This window comes from Citrus sinensis, chromosome 8 (assembly GCF_022201045.2).
Source record: "Citrus sinensis cultivar Valencia sweet orange chromosome 8, DVS_A1.0, whole genome shotgun sequence".
Lineage (NCBI taxonomy): Eukaryota > Viridiplantae > Streptophyta > Magnoliopsida > Sapindales > Rutaceae > Citrus > Citrus sinensis.
The window spans coordinates 18,334,826-18,357,452 of NC_068563.1; the positions used below are offsets into that span (position 1 = coordinate 18,334,826).

Sequence of the window (22,627 nt, forward strand, 5' to 3'; positions counted from 1 at the left end):
ATTGACCTTTTCAATAATTATTATCTTTTTTAAGGATTTAAAAATTTTTAACTGTAACATACAACTAATGTAACGTAAGCTTTGCCTCCATAATAATATGTCTTGTCTGAAATCACAATCATAGCAACTTTTTCTTTCAACAAAAGTGAGCCACACAATTTAAGTAGTTTGAAATCTTCATCGCGAACTTATAAAAAGGCAAATGCTATGTTACAATTAATGTAACATACACACTCAACAACAACCACACAAATAATGGGCCCACACAATTTGTGTGGTTGTTGTTGAGTGTGTATGTTACATTAATTGTAACATAGGGGCTCCCTTATAAAAATGGTTAGAAACTTAGAAAGGAATAAATAACAATTAAAAAACAAATAGTGTCAAAGACAATAACAAAGGCTCAGACAATGACTCCCACACTACTAGCTACTGGCGGAGCTACAGAGTTTGTGAGAATACTAGAGAATTTTTAACATGTGAGTTACTTAATTGAGTTAAACTATGTCGTATCAAGTTTAAGAAAACACTGACATGATCCATTTCTTAATTGTATCGAAATATCAAAACATCAATATTAAAATATCAAAATATGGGTATGACTCATTTATTGATCGTTTATATATTTGTTAATTTTTTTAATAATATTATCATATATTAATTGATATTCATGTCATAAACATGTAACCATGTTAGGGTGGTTTAACATGAAACAATATGGTTATTTATCGTCTTGTATCGTATCAACCATTTTATTAATCGTGTCAATATTTATCAACACAAATATATATGTGTGTGTGTGTGTGTGTTAATTTTTTTAATAATATTACATATATTAATTGATATTCATGCCATAAACATGAAGTCATGCTGAGGTGATCCAACATGAAAACGATACGGTTATTTATTGTGTCGTATAGTATCAACTATTTAATTAATTGTATCAATATTTATCAACATGAATATACAAAATTCGTGCCACATCCATATCGTGTTATCGTGTCATGATAACAACTCATTTTACCATCTCTACTTATTAATAACAACTTTGTGGTTATTTTTGGAAAAAATAATTTTATTTTTTTCTCCAATTTAGTACAAAACTCGAGGCTATCTTTGTCTTTCTATACTTTTTTGGGTATGTGTTATTTACAAACTCTATATATATTGATGTTCTGAGCTATCTTTAAACATTGTTAACATTTACAATTTGTTTTTAGATTATTTAATTATGTTTAGTATAGTGCTAGATACTGTAACTTAAAAGTTGTAGCAATAAATGAGTAAGTACTGCATTATGGCAATCAAGCAACTTGACAACACTCCAAATAGGGCCTAAAGTGTTTAGTATACTTCTATTGTTATAGTTTAGACGTTAAGTTAATTTTATTCCATAATTTTATGATAAAAATTTATAATGTCTTTACTATTTTATTAAAATTATTAAAAGTAATATTTACTACACATTATCAATTTTTATTTCACAATTATATGAATTTTGTTACAGCAATCGTAATTTTCGAGTTAAAGCACCTCAATATTAAACAAATATTTAACCTACATATTTTGTGTAAAAAAAAAACCACAATTCTTGCTGAATGTTTGATAAATCACTTGCTATACAATAAAATTTCATGATATTTATAAAAATAATTATGAAATTTATCAAAGAATTTGATATTTATAACATTTTTATTCAATAATACTAACTATACTTTTTTTTAGAAAAAGTTGGGCCAGATATCAAAGCCCAGCTGGCTCGTTTTGGGCGAAAACTTAAAAGCAATTCTGGTGGCCAACATTGGGCCTAACTCAGAAGTAATTTCGTCGGTGGCGTGGGTCATGTCGGTTTCTTGTGGGTGGTGAATGAAAAAATTGGGTGCTGTTAGTGTTGTCGGTTAGTCAAATACGTGATGATAGTCAAACATAGCAAACGTTAAAAGAAAGATTTGATTCAGTGAACAGTCGACTTGGAGTTTGTGAACAAATGGAAGATGAAGAGAAGATAAACAGTGAACGAAGTACTAAACGATTCAAAAGCAAAACTATGAAAAATAATTCTTTTATTGCTCCAATAAACAATCTTGATGATGGCTGCCTTATGCACGTATTCAGCTTCTTATCCCCAATTCCAGGTGACTATCTTTTTTTGGGGAATTATTTGTATTTAATTAAAAAAAATCTTCTCTTTCTTATAAATGTTTAGTGTCATTAAGTTATATAGTATTTGTGAGCTGAATGTTGCTGGCCTTTTTAGAAGTTTGCTTAGGGTTTTTGACGTTTGTGTTGGGAGTCTTATTTATTTTCCCTATTGGGTTTTGCCCAATTCATCACTTTTTCTGAAATTTATTTTGTACATTGAGAGGATTATTTATTTTTAAAAAAATAAAACAAAAATTTTATATTTATGCGGAATTTCAGATTATGGGCATTTCTGTTGTGAACAATTGTCTATTAATTTTAAATTCCTTTTTCAAAAACTCTCTGTGCTAAATTTATGTTATTGATACCCTTTTGTGCGTAAAATAGTATATTGTGTCCCTTAGAAGGGCTGTATATCCTCATTCTTCACATGCCTTAAAAGAAATCTAGAAGGATCGGATAGAAATTATTGTCAAAGAACATGATAATTACATCAAGATTTCTGGGGTTTAATAGATATTGTTGAGTAAGCTTGACATATTTTATGCATAATTGTCTTTATGATGATTTTGACATATTTTATGTAATTGTCTTTATGATGATTGTTTGGCATTGAGATGGATGTTTTAGATGTCTGCCAAATGCATGTATGATATAATTTTGTGCGATCTCTTTCACAATTGTTATGGAGCTTGCAGATCGGTATAACACCGCACTCGTTTGCCACAGATGGAATTACTTGGCATGTCATCCTCGCTTGTGGCTGCGGGTAGATCAGTCTGTTAAGGATCTCTCAGAGCCAGGAGTTTTCCCCGACCTTAAGACAGCCGTATCTGTGGCAAGGTTTGTAATGTTGTGAACTGCCTGTATGTGATTTTTGGGATACACTAGGACTATAAAACCTGATCTTCACATTGTTCCTCATAGACCGGGCGACACCATTTTAATTGCAGCAGGCGGTAGTCATCCTGTCTCTAATATTCAGATAAAAAAACAACTGTGCCTGGTATGTTGTTTGTTTTATAAAACATTATTTCATATTTGTGTGCGAATACAAACCACTGTGCCTGACTTAATTTGGTCGTTATTCAATCGTTCCTTGTTCTCAATAATACACCCGTGCGAACAATTAAAGGATTATTCCCATTCTGTGATGTAATTTATACTATAGAAACTTGGTTAGTAAAAGTCTCTTGGACTGTTAATATCATGAAAATTTAAAAAGGCAAAAAGAAAAATGAGGGGCACACTATTTGTCCTTTTACTGTACAAATTTCATTACAGTCATTTAGTCCAACAGAATTCTTATTCTTTAATTTATATTCTACATAATGAGCTGCAAGATATGTTTGATACAGACATATTGTTAAAATTAATTTAAAAATGAATTGTATAAGTTATTGATGGAAGGTTATTCTTCTGAAGTTGATTCAAAGTTGACCTGAGGCGTTGCCGCCAACTAATGAATTTGGATTAACTCTGACTTGTGGTAGAACTGTGTGAGGTGATGGGTAAAATTTCTTCACCTCTTGGGGCTATTGTTGACATTAGTTATTATATTTGCTTGAATTTTATTATCTTTGTAGGTTGACTGTTTCTTCTCCCAAAATGAAAAAAAGAGTGAATGGCATGCTCATATAGAAAGTAAATAAAAATTATCTATACTAGAAACACAGATTCATGCAGATACCTAAACCATAAATCCCAAAATCTAAACCCTATTCTCATATAGGGCTCATAATGATGGTCGCTATTTAAGTTTTGCAGCCATACGAGGACTGGTGAATTTGAAATTCATAGTTTGGTTAACCTTAGGGAACTTTATTGCACAAGTCAACATCAGATTTATCCCATTATCATGCGGGTTCAAGGAATCAATCCAATATGAGAAATGATATGATTGAGTAAACCAGCTTTGTCTGAGTGACAAATCTGCCTTCGGCGCAACTCATGAAAGCTGGCTATTGTCACTTATTTCCTTGGTTTCCTTTTTGTATTATGATCGCAAAGTAATTGCCTACTGAAGATAAACATGGCTTCTCACTTTCTATTCTTGGTTGGAAGCAGAAGAGAGAGAAATAAGATCTCTGTCATCTAAATGTTTTCCACTTTTTCCTTTTCTCTGAACTTACTTTCCAGGTCGGAGGAGGTGAGCTTCCTGATGAAACAACCCTTATCTGTTCTCGAGGTTCGGACAGGTTTGTGAATTTTCTGGTTTTTATTTCAGATTAAGTTATACTGTTTTGTGGAGATTAATTACAATTACATGAGGACCCTTTCATATTGTTGGATTTTACAGAAGATACCTTTAATAGGAGTGACACTTTAATTCAACAGACTTTATGCATGGTTCACAGGTAGATATAATAAATCATCACATAAGATGAATTATTGTGATGTGCTGGCTGCTCTTTTTCAAGATCTTGTTATATATTTTAAGGTTGAGCTGTTTTATACCAAGCCTCTTCCTTTAGATTTAGTTATTCAAAAATATGAAGTAGGATCCTCGAAAATGACCGGCATAATATCTCAAGCAACAAAATTTGCTATGCAATATTTGTTTTGTTTGGGCAGTGCCTTGGAGTTTCTATCCACGTGCAAGCTGGCGAATTTAACAGTGAGAGCAGAGCTTGGCTGCTGCTTGCTCCATCGGAGTGGAAGGTTAACTATAGATGGGTGTGTACTTCAGTGTGAGACGAATCCACTGGACTTCCTCTCATGCCCAATCGTGAGTACAGCTCGTAGCTGTATTACATCTACTCCAATGAAGAGTAATGGTGATAGTGTTACTGTTTTGCATACTCGAATTGAAGGAGGTGCCAAGGCTGTTTTGACTAGTGGAGATCTAGTGCTGCAGCGAGTTCGAGTTATATATGCCAGGACTTATCTGTATTTCTGGTTCGATGTAGACCATCAATGAAAACTGTATTCTCATTTTTATGTAACATTTTCCACTGTTTGCAAAGTTACTGCTGATTTCTCATTAATTTTAATATTCGAAGTTTTATGTAACCTCTTGTAATGCGAGTCAAGAGACTAGTCTCGTAGCTCTTGTTACGCCCTTTTTAACACTCGACCCTTCTGAAATGCGACATTTGAAAAATGGCTTAAAGGGTTCGGCCTATTATGTCAGGGGCATTAATGTATAATAATGCATTTCAAATCCTTGGTTTATGTTCCAAAACGTAACATGTAATGATATATTGAGCCCGACAGAATCACTCTCATGATGCCATTTGGACACCCTGTTTCTTTCTTGGAGGCATCCACATGGCACTCATTTATGTCGACCTTTGGGCTCATATCATTACTCAAAAGTAACATGTCTCAACCGTCGAGGAACGAAAGAAAACACACAGTTAAACAGATAATTATTCTCCAATGTTATTCATGCAAAGACGAGAAAATTATTCTAGGAAACATCTCAACAGCTACGTTCAGCTATGAAAATTTTAAGCAACAGGCAATACAACAATGTTATACCGTCCGTCTGAAAATCACTAATGAAGAAGAATACAGCACTTGACCACCAACCTTGATACAATCAAAAAATATTATCTAACCGTATCCACCTTTTTATCTCAGTACAACTCTTAGCCTCTATTTTACATTTTAATATTTCTGCCAACAAAAATTATCCTATCATTGTTTGCGTCCCTAAAATTTGCACAAGTTCACACCATTGCCTCGCAATCGCTATGTCCCTGAGTTCTTTTACAGCATCAGCTCAGCTCCAAATTCAGTGATTTGACATTTCTCAAACCCAAAGCTAATGCTCTTGCCGTAATAAATTCCTGACCTTAAAATAGGGCAAAGATTAGATAAAGTCAAAGCTCAAAATGATACACCAAGTTACAGCATTCACTCATTGTCATCTTTTAATTATTTTATATCCCAAGATGAAGCAGTTTGCAATATCAATTAAGTTTATTGGAATCATAACAATCAGAAAAGAGTACCAATTGTTATGTCAATTTAAAAAGATTATCCTTTTTGTTAAAATCAACAATTTTCCACCAGAGCATTGGCACAAAAAGACTACTTACACAATATATGATACAAACCAAAATCAATTCCCAGCAGTAGCTCTTCGCTGCACAACCAAGTCATCAGCCGAGTAATAATCAGCAATCAACCGATACATGTATGAAGGATTGTGCCCTCCCCTGTGAAGAAGAAAAGAAATTAGCAGAACAACACAGCAATAGCAGAGGAAAAAAAATGAAATATATTGAGATAGAACTGGAACACCAATGGAAAATAAAGGGGCCAGAAAACTGGTACTCTACAATGAAATCAAATAAGTAATCTTAATATATATATATATACTGCATAAAAATTGCACAAAAGGCGTAGATTGTCTCTGTCTCATGCTGAAAGGGCGGTTGAACTTACGTGTCAGTAATAAAAAGACTAACAAGTTTCGGTGGAACATAGTCAAATGCTGGATTGACCACATGAAGAAGAGGGGAACCACTGCCACTCCCAAAATCCATGCAGTCTGAGAATTCTCCAAAGTCCAGCAGCTCTGATGGGGATCTCAACTCATTCAGTAAAACTTCAGGATTGTGCGGATAGAGGGGGCATAACTGTCATATAGACCAACCACATTTGTCAAAAAGATCATACCCAGAACTGAAGTACCAGAGTTCAATGATTTATCTCCAACTACAATGTTATTACAACCAGTATGCAATTCAATACCCAGTAAAAATGTTGACGCATTAAAAAGGACTGCAGCTACAGAGATTAATTCAACCAACATTCAATAATATTTGGTACAAAGAATATGAGCTTTTACACCCACATACTATTCATAAACACATTTGCATCTTGCACATACTACTCCTTACATTAGTGATCAGTTTTATCTGAAAGGGAAGTTCGCTTCACATGAATAACTGAGCACCATCTTAAACTCCACACCAGTTCATACACAAGACCAACGAATTTAGGAATGGCAGTTAACGAAAATGGGCTTTCTAAATTTTACTTAATTTTCTAGTTAAGCAGTTTATTGCACCAAACTACCTTGTGACTTCCGGCAAGTACAACAAAAGGGACAGCATGCTTCTGAGCTGCAAGTGCAACCAAATTCATCCCAACAGGTGCTATAACCCCACCATTGGCCATGACAGCATGAGCTCCAACTATAACCTTTACATTGCAAATTTTTAGATCAAGCTAAAAACATTTCAGGAAATCCAAAACCAAACGAGAAAAGTGGCCCGAACATACCATGTTTACTCGGGAAATCATGGCAAAAACTGCAGAATCAGTAATCAGTGTGGTCTGTAAACCTCTTGCTACCAATTCTTTTGCAAGCAGATGCCCCTGATACCTATAAAACAAGAAGTAGCGCAACAGCAATCAAACAGAGAATGTGAGAGAGAGAGAGAGAGAGAGAGAGAACATCAGAGCCAAAGTAGCCAGTGAAATATTTCTTTGCAATCAACAAATAGCAAGCCATTGCACAAACCTTGGAGCACCCTCTGCGACAAATACCCGGAATGATCTTTTTTTCTCCTTTGCAGCAAAAAGAAATTCCAACACCGTCCTTGAACTGCCTAAAGTTAATATTACCTCACTGAAAATACATTTAATAGCTAAAATTAATGGAAGTAGCAAATGGTAGGAAGAAACATAGATGAAGAATTTAGAAATAAGCATATACATGTATTGGACAATATAGGAGATAAGACACAAGAGAACATATATAATATGCCATAGCTGACCCAAACTAGATAAAGGCCATGAATCACAATATTTCCCCTGCTAAAAATGAGCCAAACTTTTGTACACCGCTGATATGTATAAGTTTTCCCGACCACAATTTAACCCTGACGTCCAGCAAGTTACGCAAATATGCCATCATTAAAAGTTCAGAATATTACCACTTTAGTCATTCGCAAGTCAACTAGGACCAAAACATTTGAACTGTGAGCAAAAGTTGCACATAATGCTCTCTTTTGTAATTAAAAAAAAAAAATCAAATGAGACTAAGCGCTATCACCATGTAAGCAAAATTACAGCAAATAACATTCACTGCTGCTTTGTCAAGGAGTCAATTTTCAGAAAGAGTCAAATGCATCCCATTGACTATTTGTTTTGCTTAATGGCAACAGAAAAACAAATTAATGATACAGGCATTTCACTATTTCTCAAAATGGACTTCACTGATTTTAAGACAAAACACAAGGGCGTAGAGGATATCCTTTCCAAAACAAATTCAGTAGACAGTCCTTGCAACGGCAACATGTGAATGTCTACAAACAGAGGACATGTAATAAATACTTCTAGATTAGTGTCAATGCTTGTATTAATCAAATATGAAGAATGATAGATTTTCCAACTATGATTGAAAATCACAGACACTACTCGGAGGAAACATTCCTATGTAAAAAGGAAATGATATCAAAGGGAAGTCAAATTTTTAAGTCTTAATACAACTAACTACATACACAGTTGTTCAAGCTCAAAGAGAAAAAGTTTAGACGGTGGTCAGAGGCCAACTTTGACTGGCAGCAGGAGGCTGCTACAACATGTTTTTCTTTGAAATATTATTTTGATAAGGTATGTTCTGTCCTAACATTGACCTATTGCACATGTCAAATAAGACTATCAATGAAAAAATTGGATTCACAATTCCTTTGATAACCTTTTTTTATATTTTTTTAATACGAAACTATGAGTATCTGCATTACTAAACAATGGACAGAATGCACTTTAGTAGTGAACCAGGTATCCACCCAAAATCAATAGAACAGCTTGATTGATTTGATAATCTTATTTGACTAGTGCAACTGGTCAACGTTAGCACAAAACATACTTTATCGGGGGGAAAAAAGAAAAAGACTGTTAAGGCAATCTGTTTTCGCTTTTCATCACAGGAAAAAAGAAAAAAGAATTCAATCCTAATGAAAGAGCTAATGAAGTTGCCCCTCAAAATCCAAAAACAGCTTCATTAGAGCTCTCTCGGCAGTGAAGCACACAGTTGAACTCGCTACACAGTCAAACAATAACATAAGCAAAGTCGCAGCTACCACCTTACCAAATTTGCAATTTGTTGAATGAGTTAAATAAATCATCCAAACTTGAACTAGACAAGGGTGTAGAAGCTGGATATATCTGTTCGTAAGACGATCTGAAAACATCTAAGTAACTCCAAACATAATGCCACTAAGAAGATCAAAACATATTCACTTTCACCTAGAAGGAAAAAAGCACAGAAACACCAAATGCTTAAAAGTTCATTAGCACTAACACATCCAATACAATTTTTCTAAATCTTCTATGTTTAAATGAATGATGCCGCTCTTGTTGCAAATCGTAGTTAAATCATACAAGTGAAGCATTTAAACGCCTTATTGCCCAAGTATGCCTATCAATTTAAGCATTTGAATTCCTACTTTCCAAATCCCCTCATAACCTACCCTCCTGCACTTCTAAGTTCTAAAGAGCACAAATGAGTGATCAATACAGAAATACACACCCTAGCTTAGTTCTGTGCAGAAAAGTCATTAAAAGTCAATTATACTCATGCCAGCACCGTAATTAGCCCTCAGGTCAATGAATCACCAACAATTCCGGCAACCTAACCTCCACATCATACTAAAAGGGAATGCTTGCAAACCAGATATGAAAACTGCTTACAGTTCATCATCAATACATGAAATTATCATCCTACAATTCCTTGGGAAGACAACAAGAGAATAGACAAACAACATTATTCTTTTAGACTTAAGAAAGTGACATAGCAAAAGCCTAACAAGAATGAAAAGAGCATATATATATGCTTCTAAATGAGATATTGCATGCATTTTTAAGTGTAGTACATGCATAAACAACAAACTGAATACATATATCCTAAAATAACAGGTAAAAAGGGATTATGTAGACATCCAATTCTCCTGAAAATAAAGTCCAAGTATGGAGAAAAGGTATGAGAGAGAAAAAACATATTGTCTAGTTGAAATCAGGAAAAGGAATAATTACTTCTGATGTATATGCTCCACTGCTTGTTCAGCAATCTGTTCATGGCAAGTGACAATATCTTGAATAAGTTCATTAACCGCTTCAATAACATCATGCTTCAGCTTCCGACTTCTTGAACTTTTATCAGCAGCTGTGAAGGAAACTAGTATGTTAGCTATCTACCATCATAAGGCTGAATTAACTAAATCATCAATGCTAAAACATTCAGGAACACCAGTTTATCACCAAGATGCATCCGATTGCATATTTAAAACATGTGTTACATAAGACAAGCTTATTTAGGGAAAATAACAGAAGATGCTGTGATTGAAGAATTATCAAAAACACTTTATAAAAAAAAAAAGAAAAAAAGTAACACACATTTGCTTTTTCCTTCAGAATCACCCCCAGATGAGGAAGTCTGAGGAACAGCTGCAGAGACAGGTGTGTCCTCGAGCAGAGTTTGCAAAGAAGGTGGACGCAAAGTACTTCTAGCAGCAGCAGCAACAGCAGCTGCCGATAGAGTTGAGTCGCCATCTCGATCATCATCATTTTCATCATCACTGACAGCAGATAAGTTCAGCCCACCAATAGCAGCCGTAGTCAAAGACAGATCTTCCTCTCTAATGATGTGTAAAACACGCCTCACAATATTACCCACGGCAAGCTCTGCATTGATATATCATTTAATCAATCAGAAAAGTGAAGAAAACGTACATCACAAACAAAGAAGAAAATTAATCATTTTAAATTTTGGAAAAAGGATCTGGAAAAAAGTGCTAGGGAGAATTGAAAAGCCACAAAAGGGAAAGAAATAAAAGAAACAAATCATAAATAAAAAACCAAGTATAACTTTGTAGAAAAGGTTTCTTAGCGATGCTGAATCCATTTGATAGTGAATATAGCAACAGTACTAATTTTCAACAGCAGAATGCATAGTTTCATCCATGTGATTCAAAAAGAAAAAAAGAATATTTGCTATGGAAGTACAATAAATTTGTAGATACCAGATTATCTAATGCATCCCCCAAACAAATGCAAGTTCTGGTGCCTAACATCAATAATTGTACAAGACCCCAACCTCAGAGGTAACTATGCCAAATTACCTACAGCACATACACTATATTAGCTGTACTAATTGGAGGATGCTAGATTACAACAAAACTAAATTAAGAGCGATGAAAACAATTAACATAGTTCAAGTTAATAATATTTTGATAAAAATCAATTCAGCTGAAATCATCACAATGATATTAAAAATAACTAACATGACTAAGTACCATATTTATATTTATTCAAGAGCAAACTAATAGTCGAAAAGAAAACCGAAAAAAAAAGAAAAAGAAAAAACGAACCAACAGGATTGGCAGCAATGAGCTGCTCGCCAACAGCTTTGACAGCATCAATTAAAGCTCCAGCCTGATTTGTGTACGGCATGCGCTGCTGCGAAATCACAGAGCGAAGCAGCTCCGCGGTCTGCCTTGCCGTTGCCTGCGAGCCCTCGATCTTACTGCCACTCACAAAACAAACAAACAAACAAAATCAGCTCCTAAAATCAGTAAAAAAAAATTAATAAAAATATACTCTCCGAAACGTCACCGCTTTTTAAGCTTGTTAAGAAAGTCATTCACAAGAGCCTGAGTGTCCGGCATGGTATATTATTTACGAGTATAAACCTGAATCAACAAGAAGACTTTATTTAATCATTTTCTCGGTTAAGAAACAGAGAATAAATTCAATGAACTTATTGAAAAGAAATAATAATAAGAAGAAGAAATGAAATGAAATGAAAATTTTGGAGAAAAAGAAATTAAAATCAACGGATTTTCACCTGCAAAATCAGCTCGATACCGCTTCCGGGAGAGGTCAAGTCTAAGCTGATTCTGGGGTTCTGTTTGGGTTTTGTTTCGGTGAATGTTTTCTAATGTTTGGGCCATAGTCCAATTTGAAGTTTTCTGGGCTTTTGGATCAGGATCTCCATGGCCCTTTAAATTGATTTCTTCTTCCACATTTTAAATATATATACATGAATCTTAACTATATTAAAATCAACAATAAGTTAAAAAATAAAACTACAGACTCCGATGCATATATATTTTTAACCAGTGTTTTTTTATTTTTAATTTATCATTGACTTTACTATAATAATGGATCTTTAATTGAAAACTCGCTCCGATATATATAATATTTTTTAGTGAGGGCATCCTAATTTTGTTAAAATGAGGAAGCTACTAACAAACAAAAAACACAATTTTCACTATACTAACAAATAATATATATATATATTTTAAAATTTTTATTCTTTTTTATTTTAGTGACATTTTTACTTTAACAATGTGGGGATGCTCTTACTTAAAAAAAGAGAGTGCGCGTGTGTATGTATTACAAGAAGGGTATGTTTGACTTGCAGCATTGCACAACACTACATTTGGGCCTGGCATTAATTGAGATAAACTCATGATTGGGAATTGAAATAAAAGGCACTGAGCAACATTAAGTAAAGTCGTAGAGAGTGTTTGGCACACTATATTGTATTATCATGTAGATGTATTGCATTATTGCATTATCATTTTATTATATTAATATTGTACAATATTTGGTGTTATATTGTATAGCATTATATGTAATAATATAAATATTATTACTTATATTAAATTATTTTTTATAATTATAATTGTCTTAAAAGTTTTATTTTTTATAATTATTAAATTTATCATTTAAAATTTATAAACGACAGAAGATTACTCACGACCGTCGCCCATGGGCCACCATGAGCTATTGTCGGTGTTCATATTCCAATATCTTTTGATGTCAATTTCGGTACCATTATAATTTTCATCATTCGATATACACAATGGTGCATATCGAATCAGCAACAAAGTTTCCTATCATTATAATAAATATACGGTCAAAGTTTAGAGATACAAAACTTTGACCATAGATATACAGTGAATGAAGCTCTATTTTCAGTTTTACATATATCGTTGTATAGCTCCAATGATAAGGATTCTATTAATTCCTAAATTGATGTCAAAGGATATCGAAATGATATCGCAAGCGGTGGATTGTGATGGTTGGCAGTAGTCAATATTTTTACCACTTAAATTTATTATTTTATAAAATAGTAATAATTAAATATGTTCTAATTGACTAAATAATTTTATGTTGTAAAAGTTACCAATTCAATTTACACAGGAGGGCACGAGGTTTGATAATGCGGCAAAAACTAAATTAAGGGTGTGTTTGGAACATAACATTGCATTATATTATAAATACGAATTACATTAATTTATTGGTTACCTATATTTGAAAGTTTTGGAAACTGCATTGTGGAACATTACCAGTTTTTACCTTAATTGAGGCATTAAATATATTTTGATTAATTTTATTATTATAATAAATAAAATTTAAAAATAAAATTATGGTATCATGTAGTTTTATTTAAAAATGCTATTTTATATTATATTTATATATTAATGATTAACATAAAAATAATTAACATAAAATAATTATTTAGTTAATAATATAATATAATTAATAATAATTTAAATAATATCAATAAAAAATAAATATAATATAGTATAACATTAAATTCTGTATAATATTATTACAATGGCGGGGCTATTTGAACTCATTAAATTCCTCTCCTATTTGAATTAAATTTATCTCTGTACCTATTTTAAAAAATAAATTTATTATTAAAATTTTAAAATTCTCAAAATTACTCTTCACCAGTCACTTTCTCTCGTTATCTTACAATTGCATATTTTCTCTATTCTTTACAAATTAAACACTCAATTTCACTTTATTTTTAGTTTAATTTTTTTCCTTTTTTAATATATCATGAATAATAATAATAATAATAATAATAATAATAATAATAATAATAATTATATATATATATATATATATATATATATATATATATATATATATATATATATATATATTTTTAAAACTTTGATACCAGAAGGAAACAATAAAACACTCTGATACCATAATTTTAAAACTTTCCCTTTAAATTTTCAAACACGTTTACCTCATTGTCGGACTTATTCCTACTGGGATTACCAACAAGCCTGATATAACACCTTTTTTATTCAAAATCCCAAAAAATCTCATTCTTGGTTATTTTTCTTCAACCTAAAAATAACCGTCCAAAGCCTTCCAAACTGGTTCCATCATTGGTGGAATACTTTTGGCTCAATACCACAAATTTTAACCCCGAATGCCACCCATTGTTTAAACCTCTTCAAAGCCCACTATACTCCTTCTGAATCCGAGAAAAGGTTTCTCCCCTTTCTCTGTTTTTGTACAAATTTCTTCCTTCCATGGGTATGGATGTGGAACCTTAGGCTTCATACCCAAGATTCCCAACTCATCCTTCAAAGAACCTTTAAAGTAAAATGGTGGTCCAAATTTGACGAACAGTCAAAATTGACTGAAAATTTGGTCCGAGATTGGCTCTCTGCCAAAGGCCTTCTTCAACCCACCATAACACATTCAAAAGCCCAACAAACTTTTTTAACCCAAAAGTCCAAAGCCCAATCACTATTGGCAGGTGCCAAAACAGAAGAAGAATACTTCAAAACCATGGAACAGCTCCTCGCCTCCAGGTCAAAGTCATCAGTGGCTGACACCTCTGAAGACGAAGATGAAGATGAAGATGAAGAGCCATTCATTTCTCTTGGAGACAAAAATGAAGATGATTGTTTTGGAATTTTTTCTCCTTTAAAGTATTGTAAATAACTATTTAGTAATTTTATTTAAAAAAAAAAAATTTGTTCTGTATATTCGGGTGGTCCTCTGGACACAAGTGAGAGCGCACATGTCTCTTCACCCATATCGTATTTCAATTTTTGTACAAAGAATCAACTATTCAAAGATACGATCCAAATGTTACTGTGCACTTAAAACTCCGCTACAGTGAACAATGCAGATTTCCAGAGTTTACTGTGCACTTAAAATCCCGCTACAATGAACAGTTTAAAGATCTTTGTATAAAAACCGAGAGGAAGACTCAGACTCCTCGGGTTTTTCATTTCTAAGTTTAAAATTCTCTCTCTTCTTCTCTCCCTTCTCTCTAAAATTCTCTCTCTCTCTCTCTCTCTCCGGGAATAGGAATCTGGAATCCGAAGACAAAAAGGAATTTCTCCTCTCTTCAGATTAATTTCCCATTATTTCCCTTTCTTCTCTACAAAGAAAACCAACCGATGTAAGCATTTCATTCCAGTTTTATTAAAGCATTTGTAATTTTATTTAAAGCAATTTCATTTCCGCAATTTACATTTAAAGCATTTAAATTTCAGTCTTTTAAAGCTTTCTATGCTTGCTCTGCAGACTGATCTGTATCAGATCTGCCATATAAATTGTACGTTCCTCTGAGGCAAAGAGACCAGATCTCGATCCTCGGTTGTAAAATCTTCTCTTCTCCCTCCATTCCTTCAGAGCACCATTTCCGGGAACCGGATCTGGTACTGTGTTTGTACCCAAGCCTTTAGATGTATGTATTGCTAGGCTTGCTAAAGAATTTAATAAAGAATTGGTAAATTGTTTAAAATCTGACAACCGCGTTTAAAGAACTTAATTATTATCTGGTAAAGCAAAAGTGATTTGGTATATCAGCTGGAATACTCGAGAGTGCGGGCTATTGGTCCAAAGGGTTATTAAAAATCAGCTTTAAAATAACTAAGCCGGAACCATCTCTCAGATAACAACGCTACGTACCATATCAAGTTTAAAATTTTGACTAAGCCGTGTTCCATCCAAAGCAAAGCAATTCCATTTAAAGAATCTAAACATTATTCGGTAAAGCACTCTGTATAAAACGAATCAACCGCAATTCCAATTCATTTTAATCAAAGCAATCCATATAGAATTATTTTGAAAGCACATCCATCCTTCGATCCTATTTCCTTCTGGTATCAGAGCCAAGGTATCAGAGCCAAGGGGAGGAAAGTGTTTTATTGTTTAGAGTTTCGTGTTTAAAATCTTGTGTTTTATTTTGAAGTTTTGTTTTGTGGTGAATTTTTACTGGTTGTAAGTCCCGTTTTAGGATAAGGATTCCGCTGAGGGCTGTAAATCCATACCTGTAGCCATATTGATCAAACCAAAAATAGACCATAAGGTCTTGACCATGGATCCTCCGATCTGTAGAACATCGTCCTTTTCTAGCTCTTCTTCCGGGAAGACTAGTGAGTCAAAGCATGTTGTGAGTTCAGAAGAATTCATTATTGAGAACTTTGATAAAGCAATTGATTGTTGGGAACTTCCAAAAATTTCCAAAGAAAAGATTTACAAAACAAAAATGCTTGATCTTTTAAAGCATGATTATATTATAAAGACTGAAGAACGTGATATAACTCTTTCAGAGCCTTTTGAAACACTTTATTTGTTTTCAGAAAAATCTTTAAAGAAATTAAAAGAAAAGAATTTCAAATATATTCACATTGGTTTAATCCAAGTAGGAATAAAACCTTTGACCAAAGAAGGCTTGGATACTTCTATCCTTGCTGTCCTTAGAGATGGGCGATTCATCTCTTTTGATGATTCTTTACTAAATAATATCGAATCTAGTCTATGTAAAGGTCCCATATCTTTTGATTGTTATCCAAATATAACAATTTCTCTTAAAGACAAAAATATTTTAAAGAGCATGATTTTACAAATCAAAACCCATAATTATCATATGATTAAGGGATCCATCCCAGTTGCATTAATTTTTAAAATTTCTTACAAAGCCATGATTTCTGCATTTAGCACACAGCATAAATACCAGTCGAAAAGAGATGAGACCCTTCTCTTGCAGACTGATTTGTCCAAAGCAAACACGGTCATTCCTAAACCAATCCAATGGAAGGATGTCAACCTTCCAGAGGAATGGATCCTTGAAGGAGCCGCTCCACCAACGATTCCGAAACAACTTGAGCCCAATACAAAGTTGCAAAATGTGACTCAGTATTCCGATGGTAAAGTCAAACTATCATTCATGAGATCTACCTCATCTAGATTTTCTGATAAAGCGTCGTGCTCAAGCATTCCTTCATTAGAAAGGAAATTTACAAAAATACCCTCTGTTATAAATCTCCCTTTTCAGCCCATAAAAAGTCAACCTAGGTTTTCTACTTCAGATATACCTAGTACCTCCATTCGATCAGTTGATTACACCACTAGTGTTCCTTATCCGATCTACACTAGTAATCAACATGTACAAAGTCAGGAAGAGAATGAACCTTCTCCTCCAACTTCCCCTACGTTTTCTGCTGTTACAGAAAATGTCATTAATGTCATTGAAAAAGAATTTGAATTAGATAAAACTTTTCTGCATAATGATTTTTATTCTGATTTAAACAAAGAAAAAAGACTTTGGTTTTTCAAACACTTTTTAAACCAAAGAAAAGAAATCCAACAAACTTACTATGAATTTGTGAATTTTCATAAAATTCATATATTGTTTTTTGATTGGTTTGAGATATATTCTTCTGATAACAATATCTCTTATCCTTTTAAAGAGTCAAACCCTATTACTATTAGGGAGAAAGTTCCTGAATGGAAACTTCTTGATAGTGATAGAACTATAGAATCTGAACACCCACCTCTTCGGAGTGTAACCGTTGATCACGATGAACCTCCTGTCCAAATTCGAGCTTCACCTTACAAAATTCCAAAACCAAATGATTCCGAGGTAAATTTAAGTAGTATTATCCAACAGAATAATTTCTGTAATACTAACTTAAATACAATCGGAAAGCAGTTGAATAGGATAGAAAACCAAATCTAGAAGTCAACTATTACTGTTCCATCAATTTCTCCTATTCCAACAAAATCGGATTCTGACAAAAAGCTTAAGGAACCTATTTTCAAACCCTTTCAAGTTTCGAAAACTAGCCAAAAGCTTGTTCAAGAGTTGAAATCAGATTTTGCTAAAGCCATTAGAGAACAATTAGATAGGATAGAAGCTGCTTCTTCCTCATCTAGCAAAGTTCAGATAGCCCCTGATACTCCTCAATATAGCAAGATTGGAGTATTAGAACAAGACCAAATGTCTATAGCCTCTTCTGATATAGAAGCCTTCAAAGAAGAACCTTTGTCTCCTAAAGCCAACAAAATTAATTGGGAATTAGCCCTTCCTACTGTCAAGACTCCACCGGATCTAGCAATAGATAATAGACCAAGTGCATTAAATCAATCCCGATATAATGCATCTTCAGTCTATGAGTGGAATATTGACGGCATGTCCGAATACAATATCCTAGGATTGTTGCAACAAATGACAATGGCAGCCAATGCCTATAAAACCCAAGCAGGAACTTCTGATCGTGCTATATCAGAAATCCTCATTGCCGGTTTTACTGGTCAATTAAAAGGTTGGTGGGATCATCTTCTCACTAATCAGCAACAATTAGACATTCTAAATTCCATTCAAGTCGATGAAAATGGAGTCCCTATTTTTGATGAGTTCAACAATCCAATTCAGGACGCTGTTGCTACTCTAATTTTAACCATTTCCCTCCATTTCATTGGTGACCCTTCACACCTTCGTGATAAAAACGCTGAGTTACTACATAATTTAAGATGTAGGAAACTTAGTGAATTTCAAAGTTACAAAACCTCTTTTTTTACCAGACTATTTCTAAGAGATGATGCAAATCATATAACTTGGAAAGAAAAATTTCTCGCTGGATTACTTACTTTTCTAGGTGAAAAGGTAAGAAATTCCATTAAAACCCTTTATGATAACCGTATTCCTTATGATGAGCTCATCTATGGTGAACTCGTCAGTTTTGTCAATAAAGAAGGATTAAAGATTTGTCAAGATTTGAAATTACAAAAACGACTTAAGTGGGAGCTTAAGAAGTCGAAACAAGAATTAGGCAGTTTCTGTAAACAATTCAATTATGACCCCTTTAAAACTTCTATCTCCAAAGATTGTAATGGCGAGTGTTCTACTAAACCCTGCAGGAAACATTACAAATTAAAAAATTTTAGGAAACCCTTTCGTAATTTTAGAGAACTTCCTTATAAGAAATCTTCGAGGCCTTATAAGAAACCCAAATTCTCTAAAAAAAAAGAGTTTAGAGCCAAACCAAAGACCCCTTTCAATTACAAAGAAGCTATATGTCATAAATGTGGCATGAAAGGTCATACTGCAAATTATTGCAGAATGAACAAAAAGCTTCATGAACTTGACCTCGATGAAGAGATCCTTTCCAAATTAGCCCCCCTTCTTGTCGAATCTTCTGATTCAGAATCTTCCATGTCGGGAGACAGTGATCCATATCAAGTTGATGAACTTTTTGACTCAGATGACTCTGTATCTAGCAGTAGTGAATCTTAATCTGATTCATATTTAAAGAAAATCAATGTTTTAACTAAAGACCAAGAAACTTTTCTTGAACTTGTAAAGCATATTTCTGATCCAAATCTTCAAAAAGAATATCTTGATAAACTTTTGAAAACTTTGGATTTTAATAAAGCCGAGACTTCTAAAGTCCCAATTGTTAAAAAGAATTCTTATGATCTTACTCAAATTTTGGATAAAAAGAAAACAAAGAAGACGGTTCCTAATATCCAAGATCTTCAGAAAGAGATAAAAGAAATCAAATGTGAAATCAGAGATTTAAAAGAAAAACAAAAAAGTGATTCTGATACTATCCAACTTCTTTTACAAAAATAATTGCAGGATAATTCAGACAATGAATCTAATCCTGATGATGGTGATGATATTAAAGTAGAAAATATTGAGTCTGTACCCAATGATTTTCTATTTGTTTTAAAGCAAATCACCACAAGAAAGTATTTGATTAAAGTCACTTTAATTTTTTCTGATGATTTTGCAATGGACGCCATTGCCCTTTTTGATACTGGCGCTGATTTAAATTGCATTAGAGAAGACATCGTCCCCAAAAGATTTCATGAAAAAACAAAAGAAAGACTTTCTGCCGCTAATAATTCAAAACTGAATGTCAGTTCCTAGGTTGAAGCCTCAATCCATAATAATGGTTTTGATTTTAAAACTTCTTTTGTCCTCACAAATGATATTCATCATGCCATCATTTTGGGAACTCCTTTTATAAATCTTATAACTCCATATACTGTCAATTATGATAGTATATCCTTTAAAGCAAAAAACAAGAAACTTGTTTTCCCTTTTATTGAAAAACCTAAAACAAGGAATTTGAATATTGTTAAAGCCTGTTCTGTTTATCAAAACAGAATTAATAACCTACTTAAATCAAAACAGTGTGATTTAATGTTTTTACAAAAAGATTTAAACTTACAAAGAATTGAAAGCCAATTACAAAGTGATTTCATTAAAAGAAAGATTTCTGATTTCAAAACTCTCATTGAAAAAGAAATTTGTGCTGATCTACCTTCTGCTTTTTGGGACAGAAAACAACACATGGTAGATCTACCTTATGAAACTTCTTTTAATGAAAGACAGATCCCCACTAAAGCACGTCCAATCCAGATGAACATGGAATTGGAACAACATTGCAAAAATGAAATCAAAGATTTAGAGTCAAAAGGACTCATTGTTAAATCAAGGTCCCCATGGTCTTGTGCCGCTTTTTATGTTAATAAAAATTCTGAAATTGAAAGAGGCACTCCTAGATTAGTTATAAACTACAAACCTCTTAATAACGCTCTAAAATGGATTAGGTATCCAATACCTAATAAAAAGGATTTACTTCAAAAACTATGTTCTGCTCTTATTTTTTCAAAATTCGACATGAAATCTGATTTTTGGCAAATTCAAATTCATCTTAATGACCGTTACAAAACTGCTTTTACTGTTCCATTTGGACAGTATGAGTGGACTGTTATGCCCTTTGGTTTAAAGAATGCACCCTCAGAATTTCAAAGAATTATGAATGATATTTATAATCCTTATTCTGATTTTTGCATTGTTTACATTGACGATGTATTGATATTTTCAACTTCTATCGATCAACATTTCAAACATTTAAAGACTTTTTATTTTGCCACCAGAAAGGCTGGATTGGCAATTTCCAGTTTTAAAGTTTCTTTATTTCAAACAAAAGTCAGATTCCTTGGTCATCATATTTCTAAAGGAACGATCACTCCAATCGAGAGATCTCTTTTGTTTGCTGATAAATTTCCTGATAAAATTCTTGACAAAACACAACTACAAAGATTTCTTGGAAGTTTAAATTATGTTCTTGATTTCTGTCCTAACATTAATAGGATGTTTAAACCCTTGCATGATAGATTAAAGAAAAAACTTGTTCCTTGGACAGATGAACATACCAAGGTTGTAAAGCTTATAAAGAATTCTGTGAAAAGCATCCCATGTTTATATCTTGCTAATCCTACATTACCTAAAATTGTTGAAACTGATGCATCTGATTTAGGTTATGGAGGCATATTAAAGCAAAAAGAAAATGATAAAGAACAGATAGTACAATATGTTTCTGCACATTGGAATGATTGCCAAAAAAATTATTCTACTATAAAAAAAGAAATCCTTTCCATTGTTTTATGCATTACAAAATTTCAAAGTGATTTATTAAATCAAAAATTTCTACTTAGAATTGATTGCAAAGCTGCAAAACATGTTTTGAAAAAAGATGTTCAAAATATTGCATCAAAACAGATTTTTGCACATGGCAAGCCATTTTAAGTGTTTTTTATTTTGATATTGAATATATTAAAGGTGATATAAATTTTATTCCTGATTTTCTAACTTGGGAATTTCTTCAAAATAGATAATGCCGCCAAAGAAGAAAGACAAAGGTAAAGCTGTTCTTAAAGATTCTGAATCTAGAGCAACCTCTAAAGAACCTCAAGCTACCCCTTCTAAAGACAAATTACTTTCCTCAGCCATGCCTATTAAATCTTGGATAGAAATGGTTGAAGAACATGGTGCCCATTACAAAACCACTTCTTCTGATGACCAAGTAAAACATTGGATGAGTTCCATTACAAAGTCCCCTGAGCTTATGCTCGCCTTACAAAACATTTCCCAAAGCCAGATTTTCTCAAAAGAAGAAAAAGAAAACCCTATCTCCAAAGAAATCTCAAAACCCTCTTCTCAAAATGTGATTGTCTCTGGTGAAAGCTCTTCTTCCCAAATTGTGCTTTCCCAACCATCACCTTCAAAGAAAACCTCCGATTGGTTTAATAAAACCCATTTTCAAATTATTCTTTCTTTAGAAGATGGATTTTACCATGCTGATCCTTTCCAAGCAATTTCAAATTTTTTCCCTAAGGGCTGGTTTTTTAAACCATGAGATTTAACAAAACCCCAGTCCTACTATCAAAGTATTTTAGAAATCACTGATTCAGTTAAGTTCAAATTTTAAAACTTTACCAACACCCATGTGGGTGATGTGGCATGGGCTTAATATATATCCCAGTCACTGTAACTGGGGCCCGCACCACCACGGTGGTGACTCTACCAACACCCATGTGGGTGATGTGGCATTAACGTGAAGGCGTTACCTGGTGATGGGCGGATTGCCTACTTAAGTATAAAGTAGCGCCATTC

The 22,627-nt window shown here is 33.3% G+C and overlaps 2 protein-coding genes across 6 annotated transcripts; one reads left to right on the forward strand and one right to left on the reverse strand.

Annotated features, from left to right (window-relative positions):
- The first annotated feature begins 1,891 nt into the window (after positions 1 to 1,891).
- LOC102625599 (F-box protein SKIP5) lies at positions 1,892 to 5,129 on the forward strand. 2 transcript variants are annotated; one of them, XM_052432220.1, is made up of 5 exons: positions 1,892 to 2,135; positions 2,841 to 2,985; positions 4,282 to 4,340; positions 4,442 to 4,499; positions 4,717 to 5,129. In XM_052432220.1, exons 1-5 carry the CDS (start codon positions 1,988 to 1,990, stop codon positions 5,060 to 5,062), a joined length of 756 nt encoding a protein of 251 aa, XP_052288180.1. In that variant the 5' UTR covers positions 1,892 to 1,987; the 3' UTR covers positions 5,063 to 5,129. The 2 variants fall into 2 exon arrangements, with proteins under 2 accessions (XP_052288180.1, XP_052288179.1); XM_052432219.1 differs by lacking the exon at positions 4,442 to 4,499 and adding an exon at positions 3,070 to 3,148 and having other exon boundaries at positions 1,898 to 2,135.
- Positions 5,130 to 5,501: 372 nt separating this feature from the next.
- Positions 5,502 to 12,033, reverse strand: LOC102624845 (uncharacterized). Of its 4 annotated transcripts, none has more exons than XM_052432404.1 (11): positions 11,948 to 12,033; positions 11,716 to 11,792; positions 11,472 to 11,626; positions 10,498 to 10,785; positions 10,138 to 10,267; positions 7,622 to 7,729; positions 7,381 to 7,483; positions 7,174 to 7,299; positions 6,538 to 6,731; positions 6,207 to 6,308; positions 5,502 to 5,936 (listed from the first exon to the last, which is right to left on the reverse strand). In XM_052432404.1, exons 2-10 carry the CDS (start codon positions 11,766 to 11,768, stop codon positions 6,212 to 6,214), a joined length of 1,254 nt encoding a protein of 417 aa, XP_052288364.1. In that variant the 5' UTR covers positions 11,769 to 11,792; positions 11,948 to 12,033; the 3' UTR covers positions 5,502 to 5,936; positions 6,207 to 6,211. The 4 variants fall into 4 exon arrangements, with proteins under 4 accessions (XP_052288364.1, XP_052288363.1, XP_052288361.1 ...); XM_052432403.1 differs by having other exon boundaries at positions 5,502 to 5,941; XM_052432401.1 differs by having other exon boundaries at positions 6,189 to 6,308.
- Positions 12,034 to 22,627: the final 10,594 nt, after the last annotated feature.

Coding starts and splice junctions, on each gene's coding strand:
- LOC102625599 (XM_052432219.1), top strand. CDS start 1,988: ATGGAAGATGAAGAGAAGATAAACAGTGAACGAAGTACTAAACGATTC. Junction 2,136..2,840: donor CTTCTTATCCCCAATTCCAG/GTGACTATCTTT, acceptor TGGAGCTTGCAG/ATCGGTATAACACCGCACTC. Junction 2,986..3,069: donor ACAGCCGTATCTGTGGCAAG/GTTTGTAATGTT, acceptor TGTTCCTCATAG/ACCGGGCGACACCATTTTAA.
- LOC102624845 (XM_052432404.1), bottom strand. CDS start 11,768: ATGCCGGACACTCAGGCTCTTGTGAATGACTTTCTTAACAAGCTTAAA. Junction 11,627..11,715: donor CTTAACAAGCTTAAAAAGCG/GTGACGTTTCGG, acceptor TGTGAGTGGCAG/TAAGATCGAGGGCTCGCAGG. Junction 6,309..6,537: donor AGTCTTTTTATTACTGACAC/GTAAGTTCAACC, acceptor TCTTCTTCACAG/GGGAGGGCACAATCCTTCAT.